We start from the raw sequence: 15991 nt of genomic DNA, 5'->3' as shown, positions 1-15991 counted from the left end.
ACGGTTAATTTAACTATACTTCTTTTTTCGTAGTTACTTAATTTATAACGTTATTAATGTGGTTTCATTTTGTTGTACATTTTAACTAGAATTTGGTTGTTTCTATGTGTAACATAGAATTTTCACATACGTCTTTTTCAGTTCGTCCTAAGATTTTTAAATAAGGTGGGCTAAATTTACCTTATATACACCCCGGAGAGTGGAACATAAAGGTACAGCTACTGCAGCTTACCAATTCGTTCTTTTATTTATTTAACTTTTTTCACTTAAAAGGGATTATGTGTGAAGAGGGTTACCAGTTAAAGGAAAATTAGCAATAGACTGTTTATAATATATATTTATAAAGAAGTTGGCAGTAGACTAAAAAAGTAACAACAATATAGAAATACTTTTCATTTTAGAGAGAACTTTACAGAGATGTCCTGGAATAATCTAATAGAATTCAATTCATTAGTTTGTCTCATCTTCTTTTTCTTGAGTGTATTGTTAGATGAGCGATGAACGAGTCTTTGGATTTGAGGTGGCATGATTATCATTAATAGACCGTCCCTGGGTTCTTCGCTGGTCGGTGAATATGATGTTCCTCTTATAATCAAAGTTCTGATACTATACTAGACAATCATTAACGGAAAAATGTATGAGTTGTTGAGAAACAAATCAACCTTGTGTATTAAACTAGTAATATGTGCGTAAAATCGAATGAAATCTCAACTTTCTATCTTATAAAATTCCCATATATATATATTCTCCTTTACTAGGAACAAAATAATTTTGATCTAGAAAACTGAACCTTGGAGTGGAGGTAATTCAGACGGATAAAAAAGAAAGATACCATTATTCTCGTTTAACAAAAAAAAGTATTTTTTTAAAAAAGGGAAAAGGGCTGTCTCATCTCATTAACCAGAAAGAGATGGATTGGTGGTCTAAATTTAGAGATACGTTTAGTATTTACTCTTTAGAGAATAGAGAGAGAGAGAGAGAGAGAGCGACGATATTGAAAAGGAAGGAAAGGCAAGTGGGAATCAAACCGAATCCACACAATATTTGCTTGCTCAAAACCTACCCCCTCCACGGTACCTCATCCTATCATCCCAATAAGATCTCTTATAATGAGTTTGGTTTGGTCCAAATCAAATCAAATCAAATCAAATAATCAAATAATCAAATGATATTGGATGGAGGGGTGATGACCATGAAACGAGCATGGCTTTTTGACCCCCCCAATCCCATTGAAGTCCAACCAATTTACGTCACTGCATTTGCTGCTTGTAGGCATGTCATTTTCGCACCTGCAACAGATCATAGTGCTATTCTTATTCTTGTTGTATTAGAATTGGATCTTCCCTTTTGTGTTTCTCAGCTCTAAGTTTTGGCAAAACATGCAAAGTTTGCAGAAATTCAAGAAAACGTAACTTGGGATTGTCTGCTTATTTCAGTAAGATGACAGAGGAAGATCCAATCTGCCAAAATTTACTTGCCAGTGCAGTAACTAAGAAAGAAGGCTGAGAGAAAAAGTAAAACCAAATATACTTACCAGTGCAGTAATAAATTTGCTGATAGGGGTTGGCCCTTTTTTTTTTTTGTGGTTACACAATTCATTCAATTACCATAAAAAGAAATGTAAACCAAACTGAATTTTTAACAGATGAGTAAATCTGGAACAGTTATGACCATTAACAGATGAGTAAAATTTCCTACCTGAATTTTCTTATGTTATTTTCTTAAATCTTATTTCTTCCCACCTCAAAAGGCATGCACCTGTCAAAACGAGGTGGCAAATGAATGTAAATCCTCTTCTACAATTCCATAACAAGGTTGGTGAAAACTTGATTACATTCTTGCCGTATTGGGCCACATAGGACAAACAAGGATGTATTTCCAATAAGAATCTAGAGGAGGCATTACCTTGACGAATGATTCCAACTGCTCGTAAATATCCTTGATCATGAATGATCTTCATAAAAACAGAACAATTTCCAATCGACAAAGAAAGAAAGAAAAGAAAAGAAGCAAGAAGTTTTCTGTGATGGTTCCATAAAAATAATGCTAGTAAGCCTAACAAGATCGTTTAAATGAAACATGGAAACAGCAACACACATTTTAATTAAATACTCAAGTAATAGAATTCTGATAGTCTGAGCACAGCTAACAATGCTTAATGTGGTCGAACTTTTTACTGCTCAAATATTCAAGCACAATAAACAGAAAACCAAAAGAAAGAGTAAACGAATTAAAGCTGGTACCAAATGCCTCTCCAGGGCAAGCTGCTTTTTAACTAGTAAGGAGCCGTTGCTATCACTGACCCAAAAACTGAGGAAATAAGACCATTATGTCAAAAGAACAATGATACGAAAGAGAGATGAATACAAACTTGACAAAATAACTCAACAGCGTCCATACCATAGAATTCTCTGTGGGCATGCGACTGCAAAAGGTTTAAGAATTAACAATAACAAGCATTTCTGAGAAAGCAAGGAACATATACAGGTTACCAATACGGCGGTACTTTACTCCACTGTATAACCTTATTAGAGATAACAGAAATGAACTTGTTGCATACAACTCATGTAAGATAAATCAGAAAATTCTATGCATAATAGAATATATTAAAGAAAGAGGGAACCCAATACTTGAAAACCTTGTAGGATACAGACTTAAACTGTATTGGACAACAATAATCCAAGACGCTCTTAAGGCCTAACCAAGTTTGAATTGGATCAATAACTTAACCATTATTATTAAACCAAAATTCAAGGCGCACAATTAGTTATAAACCAAAGAGGCAGAGTCACAACAACCATATCCGTCTATTTGCCTAAAAAACATTTATTTCAATATAAGAACTATTTGCAAGGAAATATAACTGAAAACAATGCTTCCCTGCTTTAATTGACACCTTTAATGTTAATTAATGGCAATTTCAAGGATAAAAAGGAGTACAGAATTAAATTATTGGCATTGTTTAAGAACAGAAAGGCAACGATAGATTCAGTAAAAATATGAAGTCATTAATGAATAAATAAATAAAATTTTCTTTTCTTTTGAGAGAGAGAGAGAGAGAGAGAGAGAGAGAGAGAGAGAGAGAGAGAGAGGAGGGAGAGTTCATTCCTTCTATCAAACCCATGTATATGTAATATATTTACTGCTAGAAAACACATTGTATAAACAAAGCAGTTATAAGGCTACAAATATAGAGATGGATCTAGATTTATTTGGCCTTCCTCTTTTGCATAAAATGACATACATGACCCAGAAAGGAGTTCTCCTCATCTTAAAAGAAATTTAAGCTCTCTCTTCCGAGGCTTATCTGTTTCCATTGTCACTTGGAGTTCTGTATAAATAAGACCAGTATGAAGCTACAGATGTAGAGAGAGATCGAGATCCGTTTGGCCTTCCTCTTCTTCCGCATTAGAAGATATTCCTGCCTTGGAAAAGCAGTTCTCCACATCTTTAAAAAGCAGAAGCTCTCTCTTTGGAGGCTTATCGGTTTCCATTGACAACTCGGAGTTGATCTTAGGCCTTTTCCATTGACAATTCATCATCTCAGCACTTCCTCCAGCTTCACCTAAGCAGTGCCTCTTACCTCCTTTAGAGGTTAAGAGAATTAGTGTCTCATACTGACCAATTTCACCTTGGTCTGAAGATTGACTGGGATGTGGAGGCTTATCTGTTTCCATCAACAACTCAGAGTTTTTCTTAGGCCTTTTTGATGGATTCATTATCTCAGCAGCACTTCCTCCGGCTCCACCTAAGCAGTGCTTCTTGCGACCTTTAGAGGTTGAGACAGTTTGTGTCTTATACCGACCAATTTCACCTTGGCCTGAAGATTCACTGGGATGTGGAGGCAAGGAACCAAATGTAATAGGTTCCTTGAAGCAAAGTGACTGTTTTGAGCTGAGACCTGGATGAAGATCAGTTACAGCATTCACAGGATATGGAATCATACCACAGTTGTGATCCTGAAAGTATGGCATGGCATTTGCAGAAAAGGATGGCATACCATCCCTAAAAGATCGAAATTGATCAGTATTAAACTGACAAACTCCATTTGAGACCAAACAGAATGGAGGATCCAAAGAAACACTAATTGGTACCATGCTACCCGAGGGAGCAGGTGCTATGAAGGATAAAGGTTTAGAATTTTGGATTTCAGCATGACCACTACTAGATGAACATTTTGGAGGCATAGCGCTCATATTGTTCTCATAGAACCTGCTTATATTCACCCAGCTATTTTCATTTGAGTAGAGTCTCCTGGAGAAATCCAAAGGAGGGGTTACCTCACTGAAGAGAGGGCCTCCAGAAAAAATTTCAGGATGACGCATGCTGAAAGGTTGAGGACTATTGTTAGTAATGCTTACTGAGTTGCTGAAATGGCTAGGATAATTCCAGCTCCTCTTTGAGTTGATCTCTTCCTGATGAGCGCTAAGATGGCCCCCTAGACCCTGGTGATTTTTGAATACCTTTTTGCAATACAAGCATTGGACACCCATATGCTTCTCTTCCTTTCCTTTGTTAGGGGTCAAAAGGAAATTCATTGTTGGAGCAAACACGGAGACCCTTAATGAGGCCTTTCAGAAGAAGGAAAAGAAGAAGAAGATAAAAACTAGCAGGAGCAGAAGCACAAACAATGAAGCGATGAGGAAGAGTGCCTTGCTCCTTACCTCTATTGTATCAGTTTGCAGGGAAGCTACAGGACATAGTGGTTAAGAATAATAAATGGTAAATGACAATTCTCATAAAAACGCATTTGAGAAAAGAACACAAAGAATACAAACGGGAAAAAAAAAAGTTGCCACGAAAAGCTCATGCAGGAGAAACTTTAAAGCAATCCTATCAGCAAGAATCTGAATGAAGAAGAGCCATTAATGCTTTAAAAAATCAACAATGCATGAACACCTTGCAAAACAAATGTCATAGAACTACAGATAGTACACCTGCTATAACAAGGTCATGAAACAACCTGTCACTAACACCTTTTGCATCTGTTAGAGGATAATATTGGAAATTGCAAGTCGCAAAGAAACGTAGAATGAAAACAGGTGCCTCAGTGTCATATTCAATACTTGTAAAATGCAGGCATAGTTCTTTCTTTAATAGCCTGCAATTCCCAAGGATATCAGATAGTAACTCATTCCAGTTTTGAATGTGGATGTATAGTGAATAGAAACACAGGGGAGTGGTCACTCATATGCCTCTGACAAGGTTTAATAATGTGACACCAGAAATGCAGAGATCAATAGCAGTCAAGTACCCCTTAAGAGCAGAAGTTGATTAAGTCATCAATTTTGATAGTATTTGCTTGGCTATATCTGACAGCCCATAATCACCTTGTCTTAGTCCGCTGTAGTAAATTTGTGTTTAAATAACATTTTGCAAAGGAATATGTTTGAGTCCACTTCAGCTGTCTTGTATCATGTGTACCTTGCTTCACACATAATAAGCTTAGGACCTCCATATCTAGATTTCTGTTCCTAGGACCTTTCTTTGCCAGAAACAACACCAGGTACGGCCTATTTTGGTGTATGTAGATATATACATAAGTACTGTGTGTGCACATATATCTTAAGTCATTTAGAAGCTCACATACAACAGGATGCTGCAGTGTAAAAGCATCATTAGAGCTGAATTGGTCTTAACATCATAGAGTGCATAATCAACTCTTGGCTTACTTCTTTTTTTGCTTAAATCTCCTTATCATAACGTCAATGGTATGATAAGGGTATTATAACTATATAAGTACAAGTAAAACTATAGAGAATTGCCATTCATCAAACTTTGTAATTGTTAACAAACCAGCAGACAATAGAAATTTTCTAAAGTAAAACTTGTTGCCCAATATGAAAGACGTTTAATAACTAAACACTCAAATTAAACCTATAAGAACAAAATTGACACAACTGATAATCAAACTGCTAACATCCTAAGTAAGTCTAAGCAATTATAAAAATCCTCAAATATGGAATATTCATTTTCTCCTAATTTAAGGAGATTTTAGATCTGGCTTTTCTAATTATATCTACCTACAGTTTCCTTCTTTCTTTTCATTTTTCATTTTTGTTTTTTTTTTGGAAAGCCGGGTTGACTTTAAGTGACCAAAATACTCTTGAAACAAAAAAAAAACATAAAAACACAAAAATAGAATAGAGAGACAAGACATACCTTCATACACCGCCATTCTTCACTGCTCAAGCAGGAAGCCAAAATAACATTTTTTTCACGTGGCACATGGTAAGCATCATACCCAATTGATGTACTGTTTCTTTTGAGGGTAAGCCTTTACCTATCACTTTGCTGCAATAAAACAGGCATTTTATCGCCGAAATGATGTACTGAGGATGTCAAAAGACTACTCAAAACCATAACAAGCCTGATTAATTGGGGTTTGAGTAGTTCTCGTCAATATCATTGATGACATCAAACAAAACAAAGACACACGTTTCAAAATACTGACCTTGAAACCATTTTTGGGTTGGATTCAAATTGTTTCAAGTAGCCTTTTCAAAGCCATTTCAAATGTTACAATGGTTTCGGGTTCTATACTTGAAACACTTTCAAGCTGGCTCAAAAGAGCTTTGATTAACGTACTTCAAAACCATGTTTGCATTCGTTGTTTCAGGCACATTGCTTGAAGATATTTCGAGCTGGTTTCCAACATTAATGTCAGTAAAGTGCATGAGATGATTACAACATTAGAAAAGATTACAATGCATTTTCTTTAGATAATAAATTACTAAAGTAACTTTAGGCTAAATCATATTTCAGTTCTAGGTAGCACACTCACTTTTGGAAATGATATGAAGAGTAATACGGTTCTTGTAGGTTTTACAGTAATGACCAGTTGCACCACATTTCCCACACTTCCGCGTAGACTGCTCTTCTCCAAGAGATTTAATTCCTTCCTTCTTGTACCCTTCGCATGACCGCCGTGTACAGGAAAATTCTTTTGGTGATCCCCTGATATCTTCTAATGCACATTGGCTAGCCATCCAAGCTTTCCTATAACTTATATTCACCCCAAGATCTTTCTGCAAATCCTCGACGATATCTTTTGGTTTGTATTGGCATGGAACACCCTCGTACTTCGACTTTAATACTGACCAATAAGCCACCAGCTCGCTTGTTGAAGACTGTGATGAATAGCATCTACTGAACAAGAGTGGCGACTATGATATCTTGTTATCATAAAATTCTCAGAGTCTGGAGACTTGCATGCATAGAGTTGTCATTCACACATTCAACTACAAATAGTTCTTTTGTGGACCTCTTCACTTTGAACTCAATTTTTTTTTTTCCAACGCAGCAAGGCCTAACTTCTTCTGTATCTCCCTCCACATTCAGTATCGCATTAACCCTTTTTCTGTGAGTTTAAGTGAATATGGAGCACAAGGTGGAGAATTAGGAGGATTGAGAAACACATCATCAAGCTGCATATTGTCACAAGGCACAACAAATTGCAAGCTGTCATGAAGCACATTATCAAATTGCAAGCTGGCACGAGGCACCTCATCAAATTGCAGGTTGTCATGAGGCACATCATCATGTCGCAGGTTGTTACGTTCCACATAAACTTCTATATTATCATGCGGCTTATCATTTTCCGAATCATCAGGGCTCAATCCATCACCACAATCCGAATTTGCTTGAGTCTCTGAAGTGAAGTCCACTGGCACTGGATCTGCATTGATTGCAATGGAATTTTGTTCTTCAGTTCAGTGTGCGGACCTCATGAATGAGATTTTTGGTAGTTTGAGTTGTAAGGCAGATTGGAACACGTTCAATACTCCCACTTCCAGAAACTAATACCCTACGTTCAACAGTAATGCACCAATGGAATTTTCCAGTCTCGTGCAAGACTCTAACAAATCAAAGCAGTCACATCACCATTATCTACTACCTGCACGGGATAGGTAAGAGTTTTCCACAATATACAGCCATTATTATAACTCCATTACTCATTTGCATCTACCCTGACAATATCATGCAGTCTATCCTGAACATCCTCATAAGTAACTTTTTCAGCAACTAATGCCTTCATTTTACCACCCTTATATAAAGAATTAACCCACTTCCCATCATAATTAATCAAAATTGTCAACTTAGTCATCTTCCTGAAAATAAACAATCCTTAAGAGTTAGGGACAAAAACAATTAGAAAAAATAAATTAACAAAATAGTTGCAAAACACATTTTTGAGAACTACTCTAAATGGTTTCTACTTTCTAGTAAGTACTCAAAACGGTATCTAGCAGCATTCATAAGACATTTAACAATTCTATGGTTTGACAGGCAACTAAATTATTAAAGGAAGTTCTAATGCAAGTAAAAGGCTTTTAAATCAATCTGAACCAGGATCAGACAGGTCAGTGACCCAGCTAGGCTAAGCCCATACACAGCAGATTTTCTCAAATACAGAACAAGTACAGTCATTCACTAACATAGAGAAAAACACACTCTTAGACAACCTATGATTGGTGGATGAACAAGTTGCCAATTGGAATAAGAATGTTGCACACAGATAAATATACAACACCAAATGCATGAAGGTACAAAAAATTACAACTGATTAGAAAACCTACGGCCATTGATCTATGGACAAAAAAGGTCTACCCAGCTCTTGGATTGTCATTAGCTACAACTGGAATATGTTCTTCATCATGGGCTAGCTGTTGCAAGCAAAGCTTATGTTATTGAAAGAATGTAGCTTGTGATTTAGGCCCAATCCAATGGAACCCTAAAACCCTGCTACTCGACCCCTTTCTCCTACATTTTGCTTTTTAAACATCATCAAAAACCAATTTAGGCAATGAGCGATTTCAATTATCACGTCCAAATCTTATCTGTTTTGGTGCAGAAGGGGGCAGAAACCCTAAAACAAATCAATTTGCATAATTTCATCCAACAAGATGAAAGCTTGAAATCAAGGAAGAGTAAGAATTTTTACCGACGCCGAAAGCCACAAACTTATGCTGATTAGGGTCGTAGTGAAGCCCGCGGCGGAGCTGACGGCGTCGTTAATAGGGATTTGGGTATGCAGGAAGCGGTTTAACGACGAGCATTGAGTAAAGGCGCCGAGGCTTGTTGGCAAAATAAAAAATAGGGTTATTCGCAGCAATGGTCCCTCAACTATACCCCAAGTTACACTTTGGTCACTCAACTCGAATATTAGTTGCAGAGGCCACTCAATTAGGTGTTTTGTTGCACCGTTAGTCCTACCGTCAACTCTGTTACTTTTTCTGTTTAAAATGATGATGTGGCAAGCATCTCTGGGCATGTTTGGCATGCCTCATTGGGCATGTTTGGCATGCCTCACTATGCCTCACTGGATTGGATTGTGTTAAATAGTCCTTGAAACCTATGTTTGGTAAAGTAGGGGATTAACTTAAATGGGATTGTATAGTCCAAAAGGGGAAAAAACATGGGACTCGCTCGGGTAATATAGCGAGCCCAAAATGTGGTTCTCAAAATAGCGATGGTACTATTTTGAGCATGCGAGTCCGCCTGGATACCACAACCACCATCAAACACACGACCTTGACCACCACCACCATGATTCCACTACCCTCAGACCACCACCATCAAACCCATAACCAGCCACCACAGACCCAATTGAACCATCATCACCACCCAATCAGTCAATCAAAGCATTATCACCACCCATAACCAGCCACCACATACTCAGTTCAACAGCCATCACCACCCAATTGAACCACCACAACCTTTAATTAGTGGAATCAGACAGAGAGGAGGGTGGGTGTTTGCAGCCACCACATACCCAGAAGTGGATATGGCTCTCTTAAAAATTGGGGTGCAGCATGAAGAGAGAGTGAAAAGGAAGGAAGGAAGAAAAAAAGAGAAAGGAAAGAACAGGAGGAAAGAAAGAAAGAAAGAAAAGAGATGGAACGGCCTGGAAAGAAAGAAAGAAAAGAAATGGGGGAGGCTTGGGAAGGAAGAAGAAAGGAGGCAGAAAGGAAAAAAAGAAAGAAACGGCCAAGAAGGAAAGGAAGAAGAAAAGTCAATGGAGAGGAGAGGAAGGAAGGTAAAAAGAAAAGGAGAAAAATAAAAAAAATAAAAAAATAAAAAGGTCGTTTGGAGTGTGTGGCTTAATTATTTGTTTGACCAGAGAGATAAGATAATAAACCACCACATACTCACTTATTTGTTTTCTTTTTATTTATTTTTAGGTAAAAGAAAGCCTTAATTAAAATTAAATATTAAAATTTTATTAATTTCTCATGAATTAAAATTAAATATTAAAATAATTATTTTTAGTCTGACACAACACCAAACATAGGTCTTCATTATTTTTACAATCCAGTTTCTTAGTCCGACGCAGCACCAAACGTAGATCAGTACTTAATCCAGCTTAGTCCAATCCGAGCTAATTCACGACAGTCCCAGGATTTAGTCCAGTCCATGACAGTCCGCCGTACCAAACGACCCCTCTTAGATTATTGATGGGCAAATGTGACTTTTCAGTTAAGATTATTTGTAGCAATGATCCCTTAACTATACTCGGAGTTACATTTTGGTCACTCAATTAGGTGTTATGTTGCACCATTAATCCATACCGTTAGAGAGACTTGACGGTAGGACTAACGGTGCAACAGAACCCCTAATTGAGTGACCTCTGCAACTAATATTTGAGTTGAGTGACCAAAGTGTAACTTGGGGTATAATTGAGGGACCATTGCTGCGAATAATCCTAAAAAATAAAAAAGGCGCCAAGGCTTGCTGGGTTCTGTAAGTGGGTTCGGAAATGGAGATTGGGCCTTATAATCTCGGTTTGTGGGTCTGGGTGACCCGTTAATCACTTCTAAACTATATTTCAATATCCAACCAACAAAAAAACTATATTTCAATATTTTTATAAGAGAAAATTAATTTCTCTTGATTTTTTAAATTTATGTCTGCTGAGGGCCCCTTTGGAGATACATAAGAAATGGGCCCATATGGGGGAACTTATAAAATTACTCAACACACCCTCATTCTCACTAATATATACGAACTCAGTTTTGTTGGTTACATTGGAGGGGATCGGACCTAACTCATTACCCTATTCTTCCTCATCACTTGGACTAACCCCAAGTGCTTCAATCGACCTCAATTTGATCCCAAAATAAGTTGGGAAAACAATACCTTTAGACCAACTTTTATGTGTATTTTAGTTGCTTCTTGTATATTTGCTTCACGAGGTATCTAAAAAGCCTCTCAAATCACCAAAAACATGACCCATACAAACCAACCCAAAAATGTGCAACATGCCCTGTAATAATTAGCATATATTGTTTTTTATATATACAAGCTATAATTTACTTTAAACTACTAATCTAAATTATTAGAAGGGGGATTCGAACTCGGGTGCAGAATGGGAAACATATCCATTTTAACTAACTTGACTAAGACCATATTTGCAATTAGCATATATTGTTGGTGAGAGTGAGATTAACATGAACCTGCATAGAGATGAAGCCAATCATGCATTCGAATTGGATTCATAAGGGCAAAAGGGTTTTGGGTGTAGGACCAATGGGTCTTTTCAGTGGTTCGAAGTGCTTGAAGTTTGTCCAATTAGGGTAGGCCCATGGGCACAAGTTGCTTCTTGGTGGCTTGTGCTTCTTGTCATGTGGTGTTCGATCAAAGCAATAGTTTGTTTGTTTCAGTTACTCCAAGACCAAACTAGGGCCAAAGTTTGGCCATTGGTTGGTACTTGAGTTGAGCCCATCAAAGCAGCCAAGTGCCCTAATAAAGGTGATCACATGATAGAGCTAAGTTTGTTCTTCACACAAACACTGGCGCATTTGAGTTTGTATTTTGTTTTCCAGGCATCACAATCTGGTTGAAAACTTGGACATGGCTTTAGAAGTGATTTGTCACCACACCATATATGGATATTTCTTTTGCATTCAAATCATGTTTACAATTAATACAAAAAAACGTCCTTTCAAACTTGATTTTTACCGATCGATGCATCAATTTGAGCCCGAAATTCGCAGGCAATGTTAGTGTACGGTAGGGGCAATATAATTTCATGATAAAGATGATAAGTTGTGTTAAAATCTAAACTTAGTTCAACTTTCTACTCAATGTGACCAATTATATTCTGCGATGCTTGAGTGAACATATATATACTTGTTTGAAAGGTAATGTGATGTATAAAGAGATTAGTTGGGGTTTGTATAAACTGATTCTAGCCAGATACATTGTGACATGTCTGGTAAATGGTCACTTCCCTTACTAAATGGATGTCAATCTCACTTTCTATGATGTGCCCTTTCCTGCTCTCCTACTCGGTATTACTAGTGCCTCCTCATCTTGATCAACCCATTGAATGATCATTATATACAACTATATATATATATATATGAAATGAATGACCTAAAATATAAGTTTAATTTTGAGCGATCTAAAATTACTCCTCAAGAAATGTTGCCATTAGCACGGCTAAATTTGGGAAAGTGGAGCTACATTACAATCAAGCAACATAGTTTTTCCATTTTCTATTCATGATCGCAAGTGAATAAAATCATGAGATTATAGTGGGGCTTGATGGCCAAGGCCTACCACGGCAAACATGTCTTGTGCCTCGTCGTGACTAAAGACAAACATAATGGAATGATAGTTGATCGTGGGAGAGAAACAATGAATATGAGACTTTGAGCTCAAGATTTCAATGTCTACATAAGACCAATTAACTCAACAACAAACAAATTATTCTAAACTCTACTACAATCTTCTTGAATTCTTGTTAACTCGAGCGACAAAGTGTTTTCTTGCAGATACCTCCTCCTTCATTGTTGGCAAGTGAAGATTTCAGGACTTGGAATTTTATGCTCCAAATAATTTGCATGCTAATTAAGTGTATCACCCCCATTAACCTTATTATTTGCAAATGCAAAACCTAGAGTCCATGCAACAAGTTATACATATGCATGCATGACCTCTAGCTCTAGACATGAATTCAGCTGGACATGTTCTTCTGATATACATGTAGGACAATCTACACCGACTCCACTTTTACTTTATTAAAAAGAAGCAAAAACATCCCTTTGGCATTTTGAGCATGGCCTCTCACAAGGCCATGACTTTCATATGGCAATTAAAATGTCACACAATATTAACCGCAGTTTTCAACGTGAAAAGATGAAAAAGACAATGCAATGGAAACCAATGTCGACACAATTAATTTGTCCATTGTTTTCTTCCTCATAAAGTATCCACGACCTTAATTTTCATATAATGCAATCATGGCAATTTCCAACACGATTCAAAACCCGCACGACTAAATTTTTAGGTCAATTTATCATGACCCGTTTAATAAACGGGTGGGTTTCAAATCAACTCACTAACCCGCTAAAATACCTATATAATTCATTTAAGAAAACGGGTCATGAAGAGTCAACCCGCTAGCACGTTTCTTTGTTCATTCCTCAATTTTCTTTTTTTTTTTAATGTCTTTTAGTTCCTACCACTTAGCGTGTCAACTCGATACACGACTCATAACCCGAACGAGAAATTAGTAGGTCAACCCGACATGACACGTTTATTAAACAAGTCGAATCTGAGTTTAGCATTCTTGACACATATATGATCCTAACACGACACAACCCATTGTCAGCCCTCATCTAATGAAATGTTCTGCTGAATTAACGTAGCTATAAGCTTATAATTACTTCATTTGAGTTGACAAAGTAATTAATGAATTATTTTTCCCAAAACTTGTTGTAGAAAATGGAAAATCGACATGGACACGGAAGGTATAAAATGGAAATATGACATGGATTATTGATGAGTTTAGAGGAAAGGGTGTGCAAGTGGAGAGAGGACTATCTCATTCTGGGTGGTGACAGCAAGAAAAGTGACATGAGAGTTTAATTTAGGGTTATATATGTGGCTGGCCTGCCCCCTAGGCCTTGTTGCGTGTGGCTTTGCCACTGTTTTTGCCAGTTATAATATAATATAGCTGTAGCCTGTAGCCTGTAGCCACACCACATAAGATGTTTTTTGTTTGGTCGAAGCCACATAAGATGTTGATGTGGGATTTGTTTAACGTATGCGCAACTTGGTTGCTCCACAATCCTCGGGTCCAATTGCAAATGGAAAACCATCCAACAACACTTCCATTCAACTTGGGAGGCAATAACACAACTTATATGATCACCACTTTTCTACTGAAACTTTTGGTCAATTCATTGCATAAACCCCCCATGCAGGATATTAAATAATTGCACCATTTTCACCGACTGATTCACTCTAGGAAATGAGATGGGATTTTGACCCAAAGCATGCATTAGTATTGTCACGGGATGCATATTGTTCAGTCTGACAATATAAACATTTGTTTCGTAATATAAGTCATACGAAATAAAGCATTATCAATATCGATATATATTACGACTACTGGCCTATATATACATTGAATATTGGTGGATGCTTTTGAATTGAAGAGAGCAATAAAATAGCTCCCAGTGTAAGATTTTTGGTTCCCAGAATCCCAGATAGTCAGATACCACTGGTCTGGTTCATGCACCAGGACGAATAAAAACCTAATTGAGTAGACTAGTTATGCACAAGACAAGCAAGAAAGAAAAAGAAAAGTGGTTGGAGTGGAAATTTAGCAAACTGATCGAGAAGGCTAAGCACTTTTACGAAGAGAGGGTGGTGGAAAAGTAACATATATATGGTTAAAGAATAACGTACGAAACTCTAGAAATATATATATAGAATACGTGATTTGCTTGAACACACCTACAGACAGAGAATCTGGCAAATATATCGTTGGAATATTTTGTGTTGCAATCAGTAGTCCTCCTATAATAATTAATTTGAAAAGTTAATTAGACTAATTAGATTTGACAATTTGCAAAACAACATGAGAGTTTTCTTGATAAAGACTCAATTATCCCACATCAAATTAAAGATGCTCTTCTTAATTCAGATCATCAAATGTCTAACCACTTCTCCCTCCATATTCCATGTATTATACATCCCATGTGATGTGCTACCAACTTCAATATACTCTCTCTCTCTCTCTCTCTCTCTCTCTCTCTCTCTCTCTCTCTCTCTCTCTCTCTCTCTCTCTCTCTCTCTCTCTCTCTCTCTCTCACCTTGGTCAAAAGGAGGGAGACAGAGAGAGTAAAAGGGAAGATTACTGGTATGGCAATAATTATATATTAGTTAATTACTTAATAAATTAATGGAGAGTGGTGTAGTTAGGTAGGTCTTGGCAGTTGGTAGTTTATTTCCGGTCAGTCAGATCGGTTGGGGAATCTGTTAATTATTTATAGAGGACCATCCATGTGTGGACCATCTTCTTGCAATCGCCAATCACCAGTTATATTCTATCAATATTGAAACAAAGAGCAAGAGGACCACATGATTTGCATCCCAATATGCATACACTGTGCTTCAGTGAGCTTTGTGTGTAAGAAATTTATATATAAAAAAAAAGGTTTGAAAAAGAGAGTTTGGCAGGCAGGCAGAGGGTAAGTATTCTCCACACATACCTAAACTTTGATTTGCATAATCTCTACCTGCCAAACTATTTAGAAAAAGAAGTTAGGGAAACTAAAGGGGGTTGTGTCAAAAGGCAAGGGACTTTTCTTGCTTACCAATATATTAATAAAACTTACTAATAAATGTTAATCTTTGTAGTTAGGCCGACATTAACTTTTTAAAGTAGTCAATCTTCATTATCCCACTTTATATATACAATAATTAACATCGCATTTCATTCAACACCATAGCCAATTAGATTTTAGTCTTCCTTAATTGTTGGTTACAAATGAAAAGGAAACAAAAGGATTAGACACATTTATTAATGTAGGAGAGTGTTAATCATGTTATCTACCACGTCACTGATTACTTAATACATTCTTAGTATGACTGTCACACCGCACTTAAGTTATGAACATTTTTAAACTAATTAGCTAGAGGTCATATGTCTAATGTGGGTGTACACATGGGCAACCATGTGTGCACGTGGGAGTAA

At 36.9% G+C, this 15991-nt stretch overlaps 1 protein-coding gene and 1 long non-coding RNA gene across 2 annotated transcripts; one reads left to right on the top strand and one right to left on the bottom strand.

The window, feature by feature from the left end:
• Positions 1–3051: 3051 nt before the first annotated feature.
• LOC110774054 (uncharacterized) lies at positions 3052–9413 on the bottom strand. Its single transcript, XM_088252026.1, has 4 exons — positions 8945–9413; positions 6785–8111; positions 6455–6644; positions 3052–6294 (listed from the first exon to the last, which is right to left on the bottom strand). Exon 4 carries the CDS (start codon positions 4536–4538, stop codon positions 3357–3359), a length of 1182 nt encoding a protein of 393 aa, XP_088108152.1. The 5' UTR covers positions 4539–6294; positions 6455–6644; positions 6785–8111; positions 8945–9413; the 3' UTR covers positions 3052–3356.
• On the top strand, positions 9278–10083 carry LOC148295264 (uncharacterized). Its single transcript, XR_015835218.1, has 2 exons — positions 9278–9336; positions 9374–10083. It is a non-coding gene; the product is annotated as an uncharacterized LOC148295264 (long non-coding RNA).
• The last annotated feature ends 5908 nt before the right edge of the window (positions 10084–15991 follow it).

The sequence above is a fragment of the Prunus avium genome, chromosome 4 (genome assembly GCF_965620075.1).
Source record: "Prunus avium chromosome 4, drPruAviu1.hap1.1, whole genome shotgun sequence".
Classification (NCBI taxonomy): domain Eukaryota; kingdom Viridiplantae; phylum Streptophyta; class Magnoliopsida; order Rosales; family Rosaceae; genus Prunus; species Prunus avium.
Note: the sequence above shows the minus strand (reverse complement) of the source record. Positions and strands in the feature narration are given on the sequence as shown.

Bases quoted from the DNA above. Each gene is read 5' to 3' on its own strand.
- LOC110774054 (XM_088252026.1), bottom strand. From the start codon at position 4,538: ATGAATTTCCTTTTGACCCCTAACAAAGGAAAGGAAGAGAAGCATATG.